The 20,216-nt window shown below is 44.2% G+C and overlaps 1 protein-coding gene across 1 annotated transcript in view; it reads left to right on the forward strand.

Moving 5' to 3' along the window:
* Positions 1-20,216, forward strand: part of LOC139404888 (DNA repair protein REV1-like) — a 46,207-nt gene that overhangs the window by 16,691 nt on the left and 9,300 nt on the right. The window contains exons 6-13 of the mRNA XM_071147428.1: positions 311-1,251; positions 10,255-10,353; positions 10,444-10,696; positions 10,788-10,916; positions 11,108-11,262; positions 12,249-12,368; positions 12,553-12,773; positions 13,008-13,174. Of these exons, the coding sequence (XP_071003529.1) occupies positions 311-1,251; positions 10,255-10,353; positions 10,444-10,696; positions 10,788-10,916; positions 11,108-11,262; positions 12,249-12,368; positions 12,553-12,773; positions 13,008-13,174 (2,085 nt within the window). The remainder of the gene's footprint in view (positions 1-310; positions 1,252-10,254; positions 10,354-10,443; positions 10,697-10,787; positions 10,917-11,107; positions 11,263-12,248; positions 12,369-12,552; positions 12,774-13,007; positions 13,175-20,216) is intronic.

The following is a 20,216-nucleotide window of genomic DNA, read 5'->3' on the forward strand; positions in this document are numbered from 1 at the left end:
TCGAGTACCAACATCTAAACCTGACTGCCTCTGCTGGGAAGATTAAACTGGGCTGTAGGATGAGCTGAAGAGTAGAGTCCACAAGCGTGGACCTCGGAATCTGAAGGATCTAGAGATGAGTTCTACAACCTCATTATGCATTATAGGAGAAGACTCAGAGCTGTTATCTTGGCAAAGGGAGGTTGCACAAAGTATTGAATGAATATTAAGTGGGGGGCACTGCATGTTTGTGTATTGTCCTGGCATAATAACATACTAAAGCCAATCCATGTTGTGATTCTTAATTCTCACTTCTCTCTCTGTCCGATAGGAATGGATCATTACTGACCTCTTATGAAAAGACTCGGAGCGTCAAAATGAACGGGGTCCAAAACTTGGGTGGTGAGGACCCCTGTCCTGTCAAAACTCCCAGAGGGGTGAGGGACCCCACTCTGACCAACGGTCACACCCATCCTGTGAATGGTGCCATAAATCCTCTGGACCTCTCCACAATCCCCACACGACACACACCCACTCCAGACAGGGGGTTACTCCATACTCTCCAATCCATACCCTCACAGCCTGACAGCCCCTTATCCAAACATCCTATCCAACATGACACCCCCAGACCTCCCCCTGTCTCTCACCACAGACACCACGCACAACCGGCCAATGAACAGAGACCCAAGCCCCCTCTGCCCACCTATCAGGAGGCGATGGCTGCCTCGGCATCCCGCCCCCTGGATCTCCCGTCTCAATCAGATTTCCCTCCTGAGAAACCACTCCCCATTGCTAACCCAAACCCCTCCCCTTCCCCTGTCTGTCTGAATGGCAGCCACCACAATGTTTTTCCTTCTAACCCCACCCCCCTGGAAACCAACAGCCTATCAGCCAACACTTTTCCTTCTAACCCCACCCCCATAGAAACCAACAGCCTATCAGCCAGCACCTTTCCTTCTAACCCCACCCCCCTGGAAACCAACAGCCTATCAGCCGAAACCTTTCCTTCTAACCCCACCCACCTGGAAACCAACAGCCTATCAGCCAACCCCATTCCCTCAAAATACGCTCCTCCGCACCACGACCAACAATCAGCAAAGGTGAAGACCGGGGGGATCATCTCAGAGTTTTACTCCCACTCTCGTCTACACCATATCTCCACGTGGAGAAGTGAGTTCTCTGAGTATGTCAACATGTTGCAGAGCAGGATGAGGGCCACAGGGGGTGCCACCTTCCCCGGGAGAGACAGGCTCAGACGCCAGAGGAGAGAGGGTAAGGAGCTGTAGGGTGGGTGTTTGAAAGGGATGGATTGGATGGTCTCTGTCCGATGGTATGTGAATTCTGATAACTCAGTCCAGTCATGTCCGTCTGTCTGTCTCTCTCTCGATCACACTCCTCTCTTATCTCACTCACTATCTCACTCACACACACACACACACACTCCTCTCGCTCTCTTAAATGTCATAGGGAAATTTCTGCATGTTGTTAATAATGTCATCAGGGTTTGTTTGAGTGTGATGCATTTTGCAGACCATGAATAGCTGTGTACAGTGCCTTCAGAAAGATTTTGTTGTTACAGCCTGAATTCAAAATGGATGAAATACAATAAAATTCTCAGACAATACCCCATAATGACAGTGAAAACATGTTTTTAGAAAATGTTGCAAATGTATTGAAAATGAAATACTGAAGTATCAAATTTAAATAAGTATTCACACCCATGAGTCAATACTTTGTAGAAGCACCTTTGGCAGCGATTACAGCTTTGAGTCATCTTGGGTATGTCTATCAGCTTTGAGTCATCTTGGGTATGTCTATCAGCTTTGAGTCATCTTGGGTATGTCTGTGTCAGCTTTGAGTCATCTTGGGTATGTCTGTCAGCTTTGAGTCATCTTGGGTATGTCTGTCAGCTTTGAGTCATCGTGGGTATGTCTGTGTCAGCTTTGAGTCATCTTGGGTATGTCTGTGTCAGCTTTGAGTCACCTTGGGTATGTCTGTATCAGCTTTGAGTCATCTTGGGTATGTCTGTGTCAGCTTTGAGTCATCTTGGGTCTGTATTAGAGGTCAACCGATTATGATTTTTCAATACCGATACCGATTATTGGAGGACCAAAAAAGCCGATACCGATTAATCGGCCAATTTAAAAATAAATAAAAAAATGTATTTGTAATAATGACAATTACAACAATACTGAATGAACACTTATTTTAACTTAATATAATACATCAATTAAATAAATTTAGCCTCAAGGAAATAATGAAACATGTTCAATTTGGTTTAAATAATGCAAAAACAAAGTGTTGGAGAAGAAAGTAAAAGTGCAATATATGCCATGTAAGAAAGCTAACGTTTAAGTTCCTTGCTCAGGAAACTATCATCTCGAAAACAGGATGTTTATTCTTTCAGTGAAATACGGAACCGTTCCGTATTTTATCTAACAGGTGGCATCCATAAGTCTAAATATTGATGTTACATTGCACAACCTTCAATGTTATGTCATAATTACGTACAATTCTGGCAAATTAGGCATCCCAAACTGTTGCATATACACTGACTCTGCGTGCAATGAACGCAAGAGAAGTCACACAATTTCACCTGGTTAATATTGCCTGCTAACCTGGATTTCTTTTAGCTAAATATGCAGGTTTATACTATATATACCCCTGTGTATTGATTTTAAGAAAGGCATTGATGTTTATGGTTAGTTACACATTGGAGCAACGATACGCACCGCATCGATTATATGCAACGCAGGACACGCTAGATAAACTAGTAATATCATCAACCATGTGTAGTTAACTAGTGATTATGATTGATTTGTTTTTTTATAAGATAAGTTTAATGCTAGCTAGCAACTTACCTTGGTTCTTACTGCATTCGCGTAACAGGCAGGCTCCGCGTGGAGTACAATGAGAGGCAGGTGGTTAGAGCGTTGGACTAGTTTTTTTTTTTTAACAGTATTTTTATTGGAATTTTACAATTTTCACCCATATTAAGAGATACAACAACAGAGACAAAGCACACAGAAAGCTTCTCTCACCCCATCACCATCATTGCGTCTCTCAATACATACATTTTAAACAAACTTACAAACAGAAATTAAACAAAAAAGCTCAGTTTAAACCAAGAGGTTAGGTTCCACACATGGAACGTACAGTGTAGTTCTGAAATACATACATCCCCGTCATTCTACGAGAATCCTTGCAGCATTATAGCTGATACCTCAGGTTCTAGGTCATTTAGATAAGGTTCCCATACTTTGTAGAACTGGTCTGTTTTAGAGTGCAATGTACATGTCAGATATTCCAGAGGCACCCATTCAAATAGTATCTTATGCCAATCTTTAATAGAAGGAACCTTATCACTAATCCACTGTAAAAGGATGTTTTTCCTTGCTGCGAAGGTAAGGATGTTGTAAAGCCTTCTTTTACCCACAGAAGTAACCTGCCTACTAGGGAGACCTAACAGTAAAGAAACTGGGTCCAATTCTAGATCAACCCCTAGGATCTTTTCAATTTCTTGCAGAACACCAGACCAGTATTTTTGTATTTTGGTACATGACCATAAACAATGTGTTAGGGTGCCTGTATCAGTTTTGCATTTAAGACACTGAGGGGAAGAGGAGGTGGGGCTAAAAGCATGTCTGCGATTTGGGGATATATGCAATCTGTGTATTATTCTTAATTGGATTGCTCTAGTACGATTACATATAGATATTGTTTTTGCATATCTCCAAATGTCCTCCCACATCTCTTCGTCAATAGTAACAGACAATTCTTTCTCCCACACTTGTTTCACCCTCTGTGTGTTGACAGCATAAAGGGACCTTAAAGTATCATAGAACAGACTTACAGACATTTTCCTTTGTGGGAAAAAAAGCATTCTTTCAATGACAGACACATCAGGGTTACCAATTAAGGTGGTGCTCTTCAGGATATAATGTCTTACTTGTAGGAAGCGGAAAAAGTCCTGCTTTGGGAGTCGATATTTCTCGACCATCTGCTCAAATGACAACAAAATCTTATCAACAAATAAGTCATTTAGCCTGCGTATGCCCTTATTAAGCCAAGAGTTAAAGCCGGCATCCAGCAATCCTGGACTGAAATCTGGATTGTTAAGAATTGGGGTAAGAGCAGAGGTTAGTTTGGACCTTCCCAGGAAGCGTTGAACTGACCTCCATACTTTGAGTGTGTTAAGTGTAACGGGATTATTGCAGTGATCTTCTACAGACTTGAAGCTTCTGAAAAATAAAAGATCCTGTAAGGGGTATTTTGAAAGAGAAGTCTCAATGTCTAACCAAATAGAGGAGTCATCATTTGTGATCCAGTCAGAAATATAACAAAGGTGGGCACACCATTGATAGAACCTGATATTGGGCAGGTCCAAGCCGCCCATAGAACTTGGCAGCTGCAATATTGCCATCTTAAGTCTTGGTTTGCGTTTACTCCATATAAAGGAACTTAGCCATCCATTTACATCCTTTATTACCTTATTGGAGAGTAATACTGGGATCATTTGGATTGGGTAAAGTAGTCTAGGTAAAATGTTCATTTTCAAGAGAGATATTCTACCCAACCAAGAAATCGGGAGAGAGTTCCAGCGCTCCAGATCCTGTCTTATTGTATCAAACAAGGGAACAAAATTGGCTTTGTACATTTGCTGGAATTTAGGAGTTACAAATATACCCAGATACGTGAAACCTGAGGGAGACCATTTAAAAGGGAAGGGGGAGAAGTATTAGGTACAGAGTGCAGGCTACCAAGTGGCATAGCCTCTGACTTAGTTAGGTTAATCTTGTAGCCTGAGAATTCGCTGAATAATTCAATAATATTAATAAGAGCTGTAATTGAAGTCTCGGGACTAGAGATGAATATCAGGACATCATCAGCATACAAGCTTATTTTATGGTGAACATCACCAATGAGTAGCCCCTGTATAGCAGGCGTTACCCTGATGGCCTCAGCCAGTGGTTCCATAACGAGTGCAAAGAGGAGGGGGGATAAAGGACAGCCCTGTCTGGTACCTCTGTGTATAGAGAAGTTATTTGACCTTAGCCCATTAGTAAGGACAGCAGCCTGAGGATCATCATATAAAACTTTCACCCATTTTATAAAGTTGTCGCCCAGACCAAATTTATTTAGAGCAAATAATAGGTAAGACCACTCCACACGATCAAATGCTTTCTCAGCATCTAGGGAGAGCACCAGACCATCCACAGCACTTTGTTGGTAAGCTTGAATTACATTAAGAAGCCGCCTGACATTGTTGCATGACTTACGACCCTTAATGAAGCCAGTTTGGTCTCCTTTCACAATTAATGGCAGTGAGTCCTCTAATCTTGTGGCTAGAATTTTAGAAAGCAATTTTCTATCCACATTCAGAAGGGAAATTGGTCTGTACGAGGAACAAGACTCTGGACATTTTCCCTTTTTGAGAATAAGTGAAATGTTGGCTTCTCTCAGCGTTTGAGGGAGTTGGTCATTTGAAAATGAGTGATTAAACATATCACGCAATGGCTCAAGGATCAGGCCATGGAACTCTTTATAGAACTCACTACAAAACCCGTCTGGTCCTGGGGCCTTAGCATTTTGCAGATTCTTAATTGCGAACATTATCTCTTCCTTGGTAATAGGGGCATTAAGGAGGGACCGCTGCTCTTCGGAGATAGTAGGGAGCTCAATCTTACAAAAGAAGTTCTCCATTAATTTGGGTGCATCATTTGGCAGTTCTGAGGCATAAAGATTTGTATAAAATTTCTTAAATGAGTCACTTATCAATTTATTTTCATATAAATGATTACCATCAGAGTCAGTAATAGTAGCAATTGACTGAGAGTCAGCTCTCTTTTTAGCTAGGTATGCCAAGTACTTTCCTGGCTTATCGCCATGTTCATATAGCTTTTGCCTCACAAATCTCATTTTCTTTTCAGCGTCCTGTGTTAGGAGAGAGTCTAACGTTGATCTAATGACTGATATTTCCTTTAATAGGGCAGGAGTGGGCGTTTTAATGTAGTCCTTCTCTTTAGTTCCTAATTCACCCTCTAACATTTTTTGCTTTTCACGCTTTTTCCGTCTCTTAGTAGCTGTGTATGACATAATCAGACCCCTGGCATACGCTTTACAGGTCTCCCAAAGGAGCGAGGGGTTATCTGTTGATTGAGAGTTAATAGAGAAAAATGCTTTAAACTCTGTAATGAAATATGATGTGAATGTATGGTCTTTAAGAATGGTTGTGTTCAACCTCCAATGTCTTGACCGATTGAATGCCCCGTTGAGTTTTATGTCCAGGATCACCTCAGCATGATCAGATATGACTATGCTTCCTATCCTAGCGGATAGAACAGACTGCAGAGACGTCCTGGGCACAAAAAAATAATCTATTCTAGTCTGACATCCATGAGGTGCAGAGAAAAAAGTGAACTCTCTGTTGGAGGGATGAAAAGCTCTCCAGACATCCGCATACCCCAGATCATCACAAATAGCTTTAAGTGACTTAGCTTGAGGAGAGAGTGAAGCTATACCGCTGGGGAACCTATCAATAAGGGGGTTCAACAAGCAGTTAAAATCTCCTCCAACCACTGCAGTGTCCGAGTTTAATTCTGAAAAGTCTAGAAAAACCTTAGTGAGGAAATCAGGGGGGTGAGCAGGGGGGAAGTAAATATTCATTATAGAAATGTTCTGCCCTTGTAAAGTACCATTAATTATAACAAAGCGACCAAATTTATCTTTCACACAATTCAAGACCTTAAGTGGTAAGTTATTTTTCACCAGAATTGCTACCCCTCTACTTCTGGATGTAAATGATGAGAAAAACACTTGACCAAACCCCCCTTGTTGTAATTTCAGGTGCTCCTTATCATCCAAATGAGTTTCTTGCAACAGGGCAATATCAATATTTTCTTTTTTCAAAAAAGATAGTACCTTCTTCCTCTTAATGGGGTTATGGCTCCCTCTAATGTTCCATGTACATACACGCAGTCCGTTACCTGCCATTGTGTCTTGACCATTCAATATCCAGGCTGGATCCCACTGTAAAAGTGGGGTGGTACCTTTTTCCATGTGTTGAACTCTCCTCCATCTCACTGAGCATAAACAAACGATATGAACCCTGAACTCGAACTATACTAAACCCAAAAATTAAACATGTAAAGATCCAAAAGGGGGTTTTCCCACTAGCTAACATGCAGGGGATTTCAACTCTCCAATGTAGACTCTTAAGTCTGCATCGCCGCTCCATAGCCTCATCCTTTATATGTATGGAAAAGAAAATCAATAGGAGAAGATTGAGGCTCTTCCACCTAAAACCAAGCCTGGGCACCAATATGGATTCACACATATCTCAGCCTGAGCTATAGCGGCTATTACTTTAGCAAGAAAAATAATAAAGATACGAATATTACTGAGCCGGAGTACGTGAGGACTCACACCACTGTTTCAGGATCAGATTCAACCAAAAATAAACAAAGTTATCCAATGCTGCTGAGGTGCAGCTTAAAAGTTATTTACCCGAGAGAGTCAATAAACGCAGCAGCCTCTTCAGGTGTGTAGAGCTTTTTAGGTGATCCGTTGACCATAATCTTCAATGTGGCCGGGTACAACAGTGCGTAGTCCATCTTCATTCTCCTGAGTCGAGCCTTCGCCTCATCAAACGCTTTGCGTCTTCGTACAACCGCCGTGGAATAATCATTGAAGAATGAAACCTTAGGACTTTTACGTTGACTACCATCAGAGCCGATGTTTCTAGCCGCATCCATGACGCGCTGCTTGTCGGTGAAGTTGTGGAACTTTATAACCACCGGCCGTGGGCGCTGATTGGGACCGGGTATCGGTGCTTGAGAGCGATGGGCTCTGTCCAGCTTCACACGGCCAGCCTTAGTGTCCATTTGTAGGTAGCCAGGGATCCATTCCTCAAAGAATTTTACTGAGCGTGTCCCTTCAGAATTTTCCGGGAGTCCCACAACACGAATATTGCATCTGCGTCCTCGATTATCCAAATCGTCAATGTGCTCCGCCATTTCGCGCACCTGTTTCTCAAGTGCTTTTAGCTTAGCGTCCATAGATGTAGTTGAAGTTTCCACTGCATCAATTCTTCCTTCCGCCTCAACAACACGTTCCACAACCCTCTGTAGTTCAGCTGAATGGCCTGCTATTGCTTCCAAGACCGTTCTTATCTTAGCATCGATCACTTTAGTAATGTTATCAGTCATCTTTTGAATCACCAGGTCCATTGTGCCTGTATCCGCAATGGTGCTAGCCTCGCTAACGTTAGCTAGCTCCTCATGCACATCCACAGGGGTGGGGGTTTTGGTCGACTTCTTAGTAGTTCTGTTGGGCATGTTGTCGGAGATTTTTGCGAAAAAGTCTTATTTAGCCAATTCTACCACTTTTTCAAGCTAGGAGATTAATGTAAAAATATAAATTTACGAATGCCACGAGAGCTCGCTGAAACACCGTGTTCTCTCTACGGCGCCATTTTCATCCCCCGCGTTGGACTAGTTAACTGTAAGGTTGCAAGATTGAATCCCGGAGCTGACATGGTAAAAATATGTCGTTCTGCCCCTGAACAAGGCAGTTAACCCACCGTTCCTAGGCCGTCATTGAAAATAAGAATGTGTTCTTAACTGACTTGCCTAGTTAAATAAAGGTGTAAAAAAAAAATGGGGGGGTCCAAATCGTTGTCCAAAAATACCGATTTCCGATTGTTAAGAGAGCTTGAAATCGGCCCTAATTAATCGGCCATTCCGATGAATCGATCGTCCTCTAGTGTGAATACTTATGTAAATTAGATATTTCTGTATTTCATTTTCCAAAAATTCTAAAAACATGTTTTCACTTGGTCATTATGGGTTATTGTGTGTAGGGTGAGGGGGGAAAAAAACAATATAATCAATTTTGAATTCAAGTTGTAACAACAAAATGTGGAGTAAGTCAAGGGGTATTAACACTTTCTGTCTGATGGTCTGTCTGTCGGTCTGTCTGTCTCCTGGTCGGTCGGTCTGTCTGTCTCCTGGTCGGTCTGTCTGTCTGTCTCCTGATCGGTCTGTCTGTCTCCTGGTCGGTCTGTCTGTCTCCTGGTCGGTCTGTCTGTCTGTCTCCTGGTCTGTCTCCTGGTCTGTCTGTCGGTCTGTCTCCTGGTCTGTCTGTCGGTCTGTCTCCTGGTCTGTCTCCTGGTCGGTCTGTCTGTCTCCTGGTCTGTCTGTCGGTCTGTCTCCTGGTCTGTCTGTCTCCTGGTCGGTCTGTCTGTCTGTCTCCTGGTCTGTCTGTATCCTGGTCTGTCTCCTGGTTTGTCTGTCTGTCTGTCTCCTGGTCTGTCTGTATCCTGGTCTGTCTCCTGGTCTGTCTGTCTCCTGGTCTGTCTGTATCCTGGTCTGTCTGTCGGTCTGTCTGTCTCCTGGTCTGTCTGTCGGTCTGTCTGTCTCCTGGTCTGTCTGTCTGTCTGTCTCCTGGTCTGTCTGTCTCCTGGTCTGTCTGTCTGTCGGTCTGTCTGTCTCCTGGTCTGTCTGTCTGTCTGTCTCCTGGTCTGTCTGTCGGTCTGTCTCCTGCTCTGTCTGTATCCTGGTCTGTCTGTATCCTGGTCTGTCTCCTGGTCTGTCTGTCTCCTGGTCTGTCTGTCTCCTGGTCTGTCTCTCTGTCTGTCTGTCTCCTGGTCTGTCTGTCGGTCTGTCTCCTGGTCTGTCTGTATCCTGGTCTGTCTGTATCCTGGTCTGTCTCCTGGTCTGTCTGTCTCCTGGTCTGTCTGTCTCCTGGTCTGTCTGTATCCTGGTCTGTCTCCTGGTCTGTCTGTCTCCTGGTCTGTCTGTCTCCTGGTCTGTCTCCTGGTCTGCATGTCTCTTGGTCTGTCTGTCGGTCTGTTTCCTGGTCTGTCTGTCGGTCTGTCTCCTGGTCTGTCTGTATCCTGGTCTGTCTGTATCCTGGTCTGTCTCCTGGTCTGTCTGTCTCCTGGTCTGTCTGTCTCCTGGTCTGTCTGTCTGTCTGTCTGTCTCCTGGTCTGTCTGTCGGTCTGTCTCCTGGTCTGTCTGTATCCTGGTCTGTCTGTATCCTGGTCTGTCTGTATCCTGGTCTGTCTCCTGGTCTGTCTGTCTCCTGGTCTGTCTGTATCCTGGTCTGTCTCCTGGTCTGTCTGTCTCCTGGTCTGTCTGTCTCCTGGTCTGTCTCCTGGTCTGCCTGTCTCTTGGTCTGTCTGTCGGTCTGTTTCCTGGTCTGTCTGTCGGTCTGTCTCCTGGTCTGTCTGTCTCCTGGTCTGTCTGTCTCCTGGTCTGCCTGTCTGTTGACCAGGTTTGTCCACTGCTCCTGGCCCTCAGTCCTGTATCCTGCATGTGGACATGGACTGTTTCTTTGTCTCCGTGGGGATCAGACACAGACCAGACCTCAAAGGTATACACGCACACACTCAAGTATCTCTATCATATTTTCTATTCTAGTCCCAAGCGCCCACTAACCGCACCCCCCCCTCTCCTCCCCCAGGGAAGTCTGTAGCGGTGACCAGTAACCATGGTTCAGGCAGAGTGGCCCAGAGGCCTGGTGTTGACCGCCAGCTGGAGCTGCAGTGCTACCATAAAAAATACTCCTATCCAGCTGTGTCAGAGAGGAAGGATGGGGACCTGGAGGAAATGACATCATCAGAGACGGAGAGTCACATCTCCCATGGCAACAGTGTTGACCAGGATACTGCTGCCCTCTCTATGGCTGAGATCGCCTCCTGTAGCTATGAGGCCAGGTACAACACACATACGTACACACACACACGCACACACACACACGTACACTCTACCCTATAGTAATATGTGGTCTCTCTCTCTGTCTGTCAGGCAGGCAGGGGTGAGGAATGGTATGTTTTTTGGCCAGGCCAAACAACTGTGTCCCTCCCTGCAGTCTGTCCCTTATGACTTCCAGGCCTACAAGAAGGTAGCCCTGGCCATGTATGAGACTCTCGCCAGGTACGGATGGAGGGATGGATGAATAAATACTCACTCTCTCTCTCTATACCTGTCATCTATGACTATTAGTTACTTGGTAGGATTGTAGTACAATCTCATCTATTAGAGAACAAATTGATTTACCTTTTCTCTTTATCTTCTCTCTTCCTCTCTCTCTCTCTCTTTGTTTCTCTCTCTGTCTCTCTCTTTAGTTATTCTCACGATATCGAGGCCCTGAGTTGTGACGAGGCGTTGGTGGATAGCTCTGCCCTGCTGGCTGAGTTGAGTGTTACACCAGATGAGCTTGCCAGTGCCATCCGAGCAGATGTCAGGGAGAGAACTGGGTGCTCCGCCTCAGTGGGCATGGGTGAGTAGTGCCTTCCTCTGCCACCCCTGAGTCACATTGTGTATGCTGGCATACTGGACACCCCTGTAGACCCCTGCAATGCTTTTGGGGCCCATATGCCTGTCATCAATGTCTATTTTTTTTTTATATAAATAATTTATGCAGTAACCCTACAAAAAGTTATTAATTCACCTTTTTCATTTCTATATGGACTAGAAAGCAAAGTGTTTGTTTCTTGGTCTTCGGGAATGTGACTGAAATGTGCCTCAGGCCTTGAGAAAGAAAATGTTTAACTGATTGAAAGTGTAAAGAGATTTGGGTGAATAAAGTGGGGCTGACTTGGCTGTTCAAAAGGCATCAGACCGAGAGCCTAATGCTTCTTTAGTTAGTTAGGATTTCTTTGTTGAGAAAATCATTTCTCCTCAGAAGCGAAAGTTTCAGGGATGGTAAAACCAGCTTGATTGCCATAGCCGTATCAGGGAAACTGGACAGGAGGGAGGGGTGCTTCAAAATATAGCAGTTCTGTAACATATTTCATTCAGCCTCTCATTCTTAATTGCCGGCCTCAACACGTTACGGAAAGAGGCTGTATTGGAATCTGGGGACAGGTCGTCTGGATACTGGACAACCAATAAATTGGCAAATGCAAACATCTTTAGCGGACAACAGTTCTTCAGGGCTTGAACAAAAAAAGCGGTTTGCGATTTCGTTCATACTGGTGAACCGGCGTTTGAGTTGTGGGGTTGCAATAACAACAGTCCCTTATCTCTGGTATATCTTGGCATGCATCATTCAAGACTATGTTTAACTTGTGTGCAGCGCAATGGACATGTAACGCACAGTATCTCAGGAAAGACTGTCTGGGTTGACTCCGTATAGGAAACCAAAGAAAGATGAAGTGCATTATGCACAACAAGGGAGGAAGCATTTGGAAACGGAGGGGCAGCATAGTTTCCCTCCCACTGTATTACACCCTGTCTAACCTCTGTGACCTCTGACCTGTCCAGGGTCCAACATCCTGTTGGCGAGAATGGCTACCCGAAAGGCTAAGCCGAACGGACAGTACCTCCTGAGGTCAGAGGAAGTGGATGACTTCATCAGGGACCAGACGGTGACCAGCCTACCAGGTGAGGCACTACAGCACCACCTGCTGGCCACACACCAACCACACACACACACCACACACACAGTTACTCTGCAACTGATGATCATCTTTCTTGTGCATCTCCAAAATATAAACTGTCCTTCTCTACACCCTCCATTTCTCCTTCTCCACCCATCCCTGTATTTCTCTCCCCTCTTCTCCCTCAGGTGTGGGCCGTTCTATGGGTGGGAAACTGGCATCTCTGGGTGTGAGGTCATGTGGGGACCTGCAGCAGGTGTCTCTGCAGCGGCTGCAGAAGGAGTTTGGCCCTCGCACCGGTCAGACCCTCTTCAGGTTCTGCCGAGGTCTGGACGACCGGCCCGTCCGTAGCGAGAAAGAGAGGAAGTCCGTCTCTGCTGAGATGAACTACAACATCCGCTTCACACAGGTACCTGTTTCATCCAGTTTACACTGGTAAGAGCTTGTTTGATATGGTCCACGCAGGTCATAACTGGTTTATACTGATCAGAACTGGGGCTTATTCAAGGAGGCAGAATATTCAGATTGTTCCAAATGGGATATTTCCTGAAGAACAGACATTCTTCTTTGCTTGTTTAAAGTGACAGGCTTTTCTATCACTTTCTCCATTCTCTCTTTCTCTAAATTCTCTCTATCTCACCAGGTGGACGAGGCGGAGTCGTTCCTGACCCACCTGTCCGTTGAGGTGCAGAAGCGTCTGCAGGGGGCGGGGCTAAGGGGTCGCAGGCTGACCCTAAAGGTCATGGTCTGTAAGGCAGGGGTGGAGCAATCCAACTACAGAGGTCATGGCACCTGTGACAGTTTGGCTAGGTGAGCGAGACCAATGGACACGGTGGCCATGTCTGAATACCCATGAATAGTAGGCTCTTTGGTATGCGAAAATATAACATTTTATAGTATATAAAATGAGGTGTGCTTTAAATGCCAGGATGTCATACTCATTTCAGCTCGTCATCTAGTACATTTAGCTGCACACCTTTGAGGAAGAGCATCGTCTTTTCACCCTCGCGTGTGTTTGACAACAGCTGATAATCAGAATAGAGGACACGCATAAATAAACCAATGGCGTCAAATCAACGCAGTTGAACATTACGAGGCATTCTCAGGATGGACCAGCCTAGGATGTTATTTGTTGCTCTATCTCAGGATGGATCAGCCTAGGATGTTATTTGTTGCTCTATCTCAGGATGGACCAGCCTAGGATGTTATTTGTTGCTAGTTCTCAGGATGGATCAGCCTAGGATGTTATTTGTTGCTCTATCTCAGGATGGATCAGCCTAGGATGTTATTTGTTGCTAGTTCTCAGGATGGACCAGCCTAGGATGTTATTTGTTGCTAGTTCTCAGGATGGATCAGCCTAGGATGTTATTTGTTGCTAGTTCTCAGGATGGACCAGCCTAGGATGCTATTTGTTGCTAGTTCTCAGGATGGACCAGCCTAGGATGCTATTTGTTGCTAGTTCTCAGGATGGATCAGCCTAGGATGTTATTTGTTGCTCTATCTCAGGATGGATCAGCCTAGGATGTTATTTGTTGCTAGTTCTCAGGATGGATCAGCCTAGGATGCTATTTGTTGCTAGTTCTCAGGATGGATCAGCCTAGGATGTTATTTGTTGCTCTATCTCAGGATGGATCAGCCTAGGATGTTATTTGTTGCTAGTTCTCAGGATGGATCCGCCTAGGATGTTATTTGTTGCTCTATCTCAGGATGGATCAGCCTAGGATGTTATGTGTTGCTCTATCTCAGGATGGATCAGCCTAGGATGTTATTTGTTGCTAGTTCTCAGGATGGATCAGCCTAGGATGTTATTTGTTGCTCTATCTCAGGATGGATCCGCCTAGGATGCTATTTGTTGCTAGTTCTCAGGATGGACCAGCCTAGGATGTTATTTGTTGCTAGTTCTCAGGATGGATCAGCCTAGGATGTTATTTGTTGCTCTATCTCAGGATGGATCAGCCTAGGATGTTATTTGTTGCTAGTTCTCAGGATGGATCCGCCTAGGATGTTATTTGTTGCTCTATCTCAGGATGGATCAGCCTAGGATGTTATGTGTTGCTATTTCTCAGGATGGATCAGCCTAGGATGCTATTTGTTGCTAGTTCTCAGGATGGATCAGCCTAGGATGCTATTTGTTGCTAGTTCTCAGGATGGATCAGCCTAGGATGTTATTTGTTGCTAGTTCTCAGGATGGATCAGCCTAGGATGTTATTTGTTGCTAGTTCTCAGGATGGATCAGCCTAGGATGCTATTTGTTGCTAGTTCTCAGGATGGATCAGCCTAGGATGCTATTTGTTGCTAGTTCTCAGGATGGATCAGCCTAGGATGCTATTTGTTGCTAGTTCTCAGGATGGATCAGCCTAGGATGTTATTTGTTGCTAGTTCTCAGGATGGATCAGCCTAGGATGCTATTTGTTGCTAGTTCTCAGGATGGATCAGCCTAGGATGCTATTTGTTGCTAGTTCTCAGGATGGATCAGCCTAGGATGCTATTTGTTGCTCAATCTCAGGATGGATCAGCCTAGGATGTTATTTGTTGCTAGTTCTCAGGATGGATCAGCCTAGGATGTTATTTGTTGCTCAATCTCAGGATGGATCAGCCTAGAATGTTATTTGTTGCTCAATCTCAGGATGGATCAGCCTAGGATGTTATTTGTTGCTAGTTCTCAGGATGGATCAGCCTAGGATGTTATTTGTTGCTCTTTCTCAGGATGGATCAGCCTAGGATGTTATTTGTTGCTAGTTCTCAGGATGGATCAGCCTAGGATGTTATTTGTTGCTAGTTCTCAGGATGGATCAGCCTAGGATGTTATTTGTTGCTCTATCTCAGGATGGATCAGCCTAGGATGTTATTTGTTGCTAGTTCTCAGGATGGATCAGCCTAGGATGTTATTTGTTGCTCTATCTCAGGATGGATCAGCCTAGGATGTTATTTGTTGCTCTATCTCAGGATGGATCAGCCTAGGATGCTATTTGTTGCTCTATCTCAGGATGGATCAGCCTAGGATGTTATTTGTTGCTAGTTCTCAGGATGGATCAGCCTAGGATGTTATTTGTTGCTCTATCTCAGGATGGATCAGCCTAGGATGTTATTTGTTGCTCTATCTCAGGATGGATCAGCATAGGATGCTATTTGTTGCTCTATCTCAGGATGGATCAGCCTAGGATGTTATTTGTTGCTAGTTCTCAGGATGGATCAGCCTAGGATGTTATTTGTTGCTAGTTCTCAGGATGGATCAGCCTAGGATGTTATTTGTTGCTCTATCTCAGGATGGATCAGCCTAGGATGTTATTTGTTGCTCTATCTCAGGATGGATCAGCCTAGGATGTTATTTGTTGCTAGTTCTCAGGATGGATCAGCCTAGGATGTTATTTGTTGCTCTATCTCAGGATGGATCAGCCTAGGATGTTATTTGTTGCTCAATCTCAGGATGGATCAGCCTAGAATGTTATTTGTTGCTCAATCTCAGGATGGATCAGCCTAGGATGTTATTTGTTGCTAGTTCTCAGGATGGATCAGCCTAGGATGTTATTTGTTGCTCTTTCTCAGGATGGATCAGCCTAGGATGTTATTTGTTGCTAGTTCTCAGGATGGATCAGCCTAGGATGTTATTTGTTGCTCTATCTCAGGATGGATCAGCCTAGGATGTTATTTGTTGCTAGTTCTCAGGATGGATCAGCCTAGGATGTTATTTGTTGCCTAGGATGTTATTTGTTGCTAGTTCTCAGGATGGATCAGCCTAGGATGTTATTTGTTGCTCTATCTCAGGATGGATCCGCCTAGGATGCTATTTGTTGCTAGTTCTCAGGATGGACCAGCCTAGGATGTTATTTGTTGCTAGTTCTCAGGATGGATCAGCCTAGTATGTTATTTGTTGCTCTATCTCAGGATGGATCAGCCTAGGATGTTATTTGTTGCTAGTTCTCAGGATGGATCCGCCTAGGATGTTATTTGTTGCTCTATCTCAGGATGGATCAGCCTAGATGTTATGTGCTATTTGTTGCTAGGATGCTATTTGTTAGTTCTCAGGATGGATCAGCCTAGGATGCTATTTGTTGCTCTATCTCAGGATGGATCAGCCTAGGATGTTATTTGTTGCTAGTTCTCAGGATGGATCAGCCTAGGATGTTATTTGTTGCTAGTTCTCAGGATGGATCAGCCTAGGATGTTATTTGTTGCTAGTTCTCAGGATGGATCAGCCTAGGATGCTATTTGTTGCTAGTTCTCAGGATGGATCAGCCTAGGATGCTATTTGTTGCTAGTTCTCAGGATGGATCAGCCTAGGATGCTATTTGTTGCTATCTCAGGATGGATCAGCCTAGGATGTTATTTGTTGCTAGTTCTCAGGATGGATCAGCCTAGGATGTTATTTGTTGCTCTATCTCAGGATGGATCAGCCTAGGATGTTATTTGTTGCTCAATCTCAGGATGGATCAGCCTAGGATGTTATTTGTTGCTAGTTCTCAGGATGGATCAGCCTAGGATGTTATTCTCAGGATGGATCAGCCTAGGATGTTATTTGTTGCTAGTTCTCAGGATGGATCAGCCTAGGATGTTATTTGTTGCTAGTTCTCAGGATGGATCAGCCTAGGATGTTATTTGTTGCTCTATCTCAGGATGGATCAGCCTAGGATGTTATTTGTTGCTAGTTCTCAGGATGGATCAGCCTAGGATGTTATTTGTTGCTCTATCTCAGGATGGATCAGCCTAGGATGTTAGCCTAGGATGATTATTTGTTGCTCTATCTCAGGATGGATCAGCCTAGGATGTTATTTGTTGCTAGTTCTCAGGATGGATCAGCCTAGGATGTTATTTGTTGCTCTATCTCAGGATGGATCAGCCTAGGATGTTATTTGTTGCTCTATCTCAGGATGGATCAGCCTAGGATGTTATTTGTTGCTCTATCTCAGGATGGATCAGCCTAGGATGTTATTTGTTGCTAGTTCTCAGGATGGATCAGCCTAGGATGTTATTTGTTGCTCTATCTCAGGATGGATCAGCCTAGGATGTTATTTGTTGCTCTATCTCAGGATGGATCAGATAGGATGTTATTTGTTGCTATCTCAGGATGGATCAGGATGTTATTTGTTGCTAGTTCTCAGGATGGATCAGCCTAGGATGTTATTTGTTGCTCTATCTCAGGATGGATCAGCCTAGGATGTTATTTGTTGCTCTATCTCAGGATGGATCAGCCTAGGATGTTATTTGTTGCTCTATCTCAGGATGGATCAGCCTAGGATGTTATTTGTTGCTAGTTCTCAGGATGGATCAGCCTAGGATGTTATTTGTTGCTCTTTCTCAGGATGGATCAGCCTAGGATGTTATTTGTTGCTAGTTCTCAGGATGGATCAGCCTAGGATGTTATTTGTTGCTCTATCTCAGGATGGATCAGCCTAGGATGTTATTTGTTGCTAGTTCTCAGGATGGATCAGCCTAGGATGTTATTTGTTGCTCTATCTCAGGATGGATCAGCCTAGGATGTTATTTGTTGCTCTATCTCAGGATGGATCAGCCTAGGATGCTATTCTCAGGATGGATCAGCCTAGGATGTTATTTGTTCTCTCAGGATGGATCAGCCTAGGATGTTATTTGTTGCTAGTTCTCAGGATGGATCAGCCTAGGATGTTATTTGTTGCTCTATCTCAGGATGGATCAGCCTAGGATGTTATTTGTTGCTCTATCTCAGGATGGATCAGCCTAGGATGCTATTTGTTGCTAGTTCTCAGGATGGATCAGCCTAGGATGTTATTTGTTGCTCTATCTCAGGATGGATCAGCCTAGGATCTTATTTGTTGCTAGTTCTCAGGATGGATCAGCCTAGGATGTTATTTGTTGCTCTATCTCAGGATGGATCAGCCTAGGATGTTATTTGTTGCTCAATCTCAGGATGGATCAGCCTAGGATGCTATTTGTTGCTAGTTCTCAGGATGGATCAGCCTAGGATGTTATTTGTTGCTCTATCTCAGGATGGATCAGCCTAGGATGTTATTTGTTGCTAGTTCTCAGGATGGATCAGCCTAGGATGTTATTTGTTGCTCTATCTCAGGATGGATCAGCCTAGGATGTTATTTGTTGCTAGTTCTCAGGATGGATCAGCCTAGGATGTTATTTGTTGCTCTATCTCAGGATGGATCAGCCTAGGATGTTATTTGTTGCTCTATCTCAGGATGGATCAGCCTAGGATGTTATTTGTTGCTAGTTCTCAGGATGGATCAGCCTAGGATGTTATTTGTTGCTCTATCTCAGGATGGATCAGCCTAGGATGTTATTTGTTGCTCTATCTCAGGATGGATCAGCCTAGGATGTTATTTGTTGCTCTATCTCAGGATGGATCAGCCTAGGATGTTATTTGTTGCTAGTTCTCAGGATGGATCAGCCTAGGATGTTATTTGTTGCTCTATCTCAGGATGGATCAGCCTAGGATGTTATTTGTTGCTAGTTCTCAGGATGGATCAGCCTAGGATGTTATTTGTTGCTCTATCTCAGGATGGATCAGCCTAGGATGTTATTTGTTGCTCTATCTCAGGATGGATCAGCCTAGGATGCTATTTGTTGCTCTATCTCAGGATGGATCAGCCTAGGATGTTATTTGTTGCTAGTTCTCAGGATGGATCAGCCTAGGATGTTATTTGTTGCTCTATCTCAGGATGGATCAGCCTAGGATGTTATTTGTTGCTCTATCTCAGGATGGATCAGCCTAGGATGCTATTTGTTGCTCTATCTCAGGATGGATCAGCCTAGGATGTTATTTGTTGCTAGTTCTCAGGATGGATCAGCCTATGATGTTATTTGTTGCTCTATCTCAGGATGGATCAGCCTAGGATGTTATTTGTTGCTCTATCTCAGGATGGATCAGCCTAGGATGCTATTTGTTGCTAGTTCTCAGGATGGATCAGCCTAGGATGTTATTTGTTGCTCTATCTCAGGATGGATCAGCCTAGGATCTTATTTGTTGCTAGTTCTCAGGATGGATCAGCCTAGGATGTTATTTGTTGCTCTATCTCAGGATGGATCAGCCTAGGATGTTATTTGTTGCTCAATCTCAGGATGGATCAGCCTAGGATGCTATTTGTTGCTAGTTCTCAGGATGGATCAGCCTAGGATGTTATTTGTTGCTCTATCTCAGGATGGATCAGCCTAGGATGTTATTTGTTGCTAGTTCTCAGGATGGATCAGCCTAGGATGTTATTTGTTGCTCTATCTCAGGATGGATCAGCCTAGGATGTTATTTGTTGCTAGTTCTCAGGATGGATCAGCCTAGGATGTTATTTGTTGCTCTATCTCAGGATGGATCAGCCTAGGATGTTATTTGTTGCTCTATCTCAGGATGGATCAGCCTAGGATGTTATTTGTTGCTAGTTCTCAGGATGGATCAGCCTAGGATGTTATTTGTTGCTCTATCTCAGGATGGATCAGCCTAGGATGTTATTTGCTGCTCTATCTCAGGATGGATCAGCCTAGGATGTTATTTGTTGCTCTATCTCAGGATGGATCAGCCTAGGATGTTATTTGTTGCTAGTTCTCAGGATGGATCAGCCTAGGATGTTATTTGTTGCTCTATCTCAGGATGGATCAGCCTAGGATGTTATTTGTTGCTCTATCTCAGGATGGATCAGCCTAGGATGTTATTTGTTGCTAGTTCTCAGGATGGATCAGCCTAGGATGTTATTTGTTGCTAGTTCTCAGGATGGATCAGCCTAGGATGTTATTTGTTGCTCTATCTCAGGATGGATCAGCCTATGATGTTATTTGTTGCTAGTTCTCAGGATGGATCAGCCTAGGATGCTATTTGTTGCTAGTTCTCAGGATGGATCAGCCTAGGATGCTATTTGTTGCTAGTTCTCAGGATGGATCA

This window comes from Oncorhynchus clarkii, chromosome 3 (assembly GCF_045791955.1).
Source record: "Oncorhynchus clarkii lewisi isolate Uvic-CL-2024 chromosome 3, UVic_Ocla_1.0, whole genome shotgun sequence".
NCBI classification, from domain to species: Eukaryota; Metazoa; Chordata; class Actinopteri; order Salmoniformes; family Salmonidae; genus Oncorhynchus; species Oncorhynchus clarkii.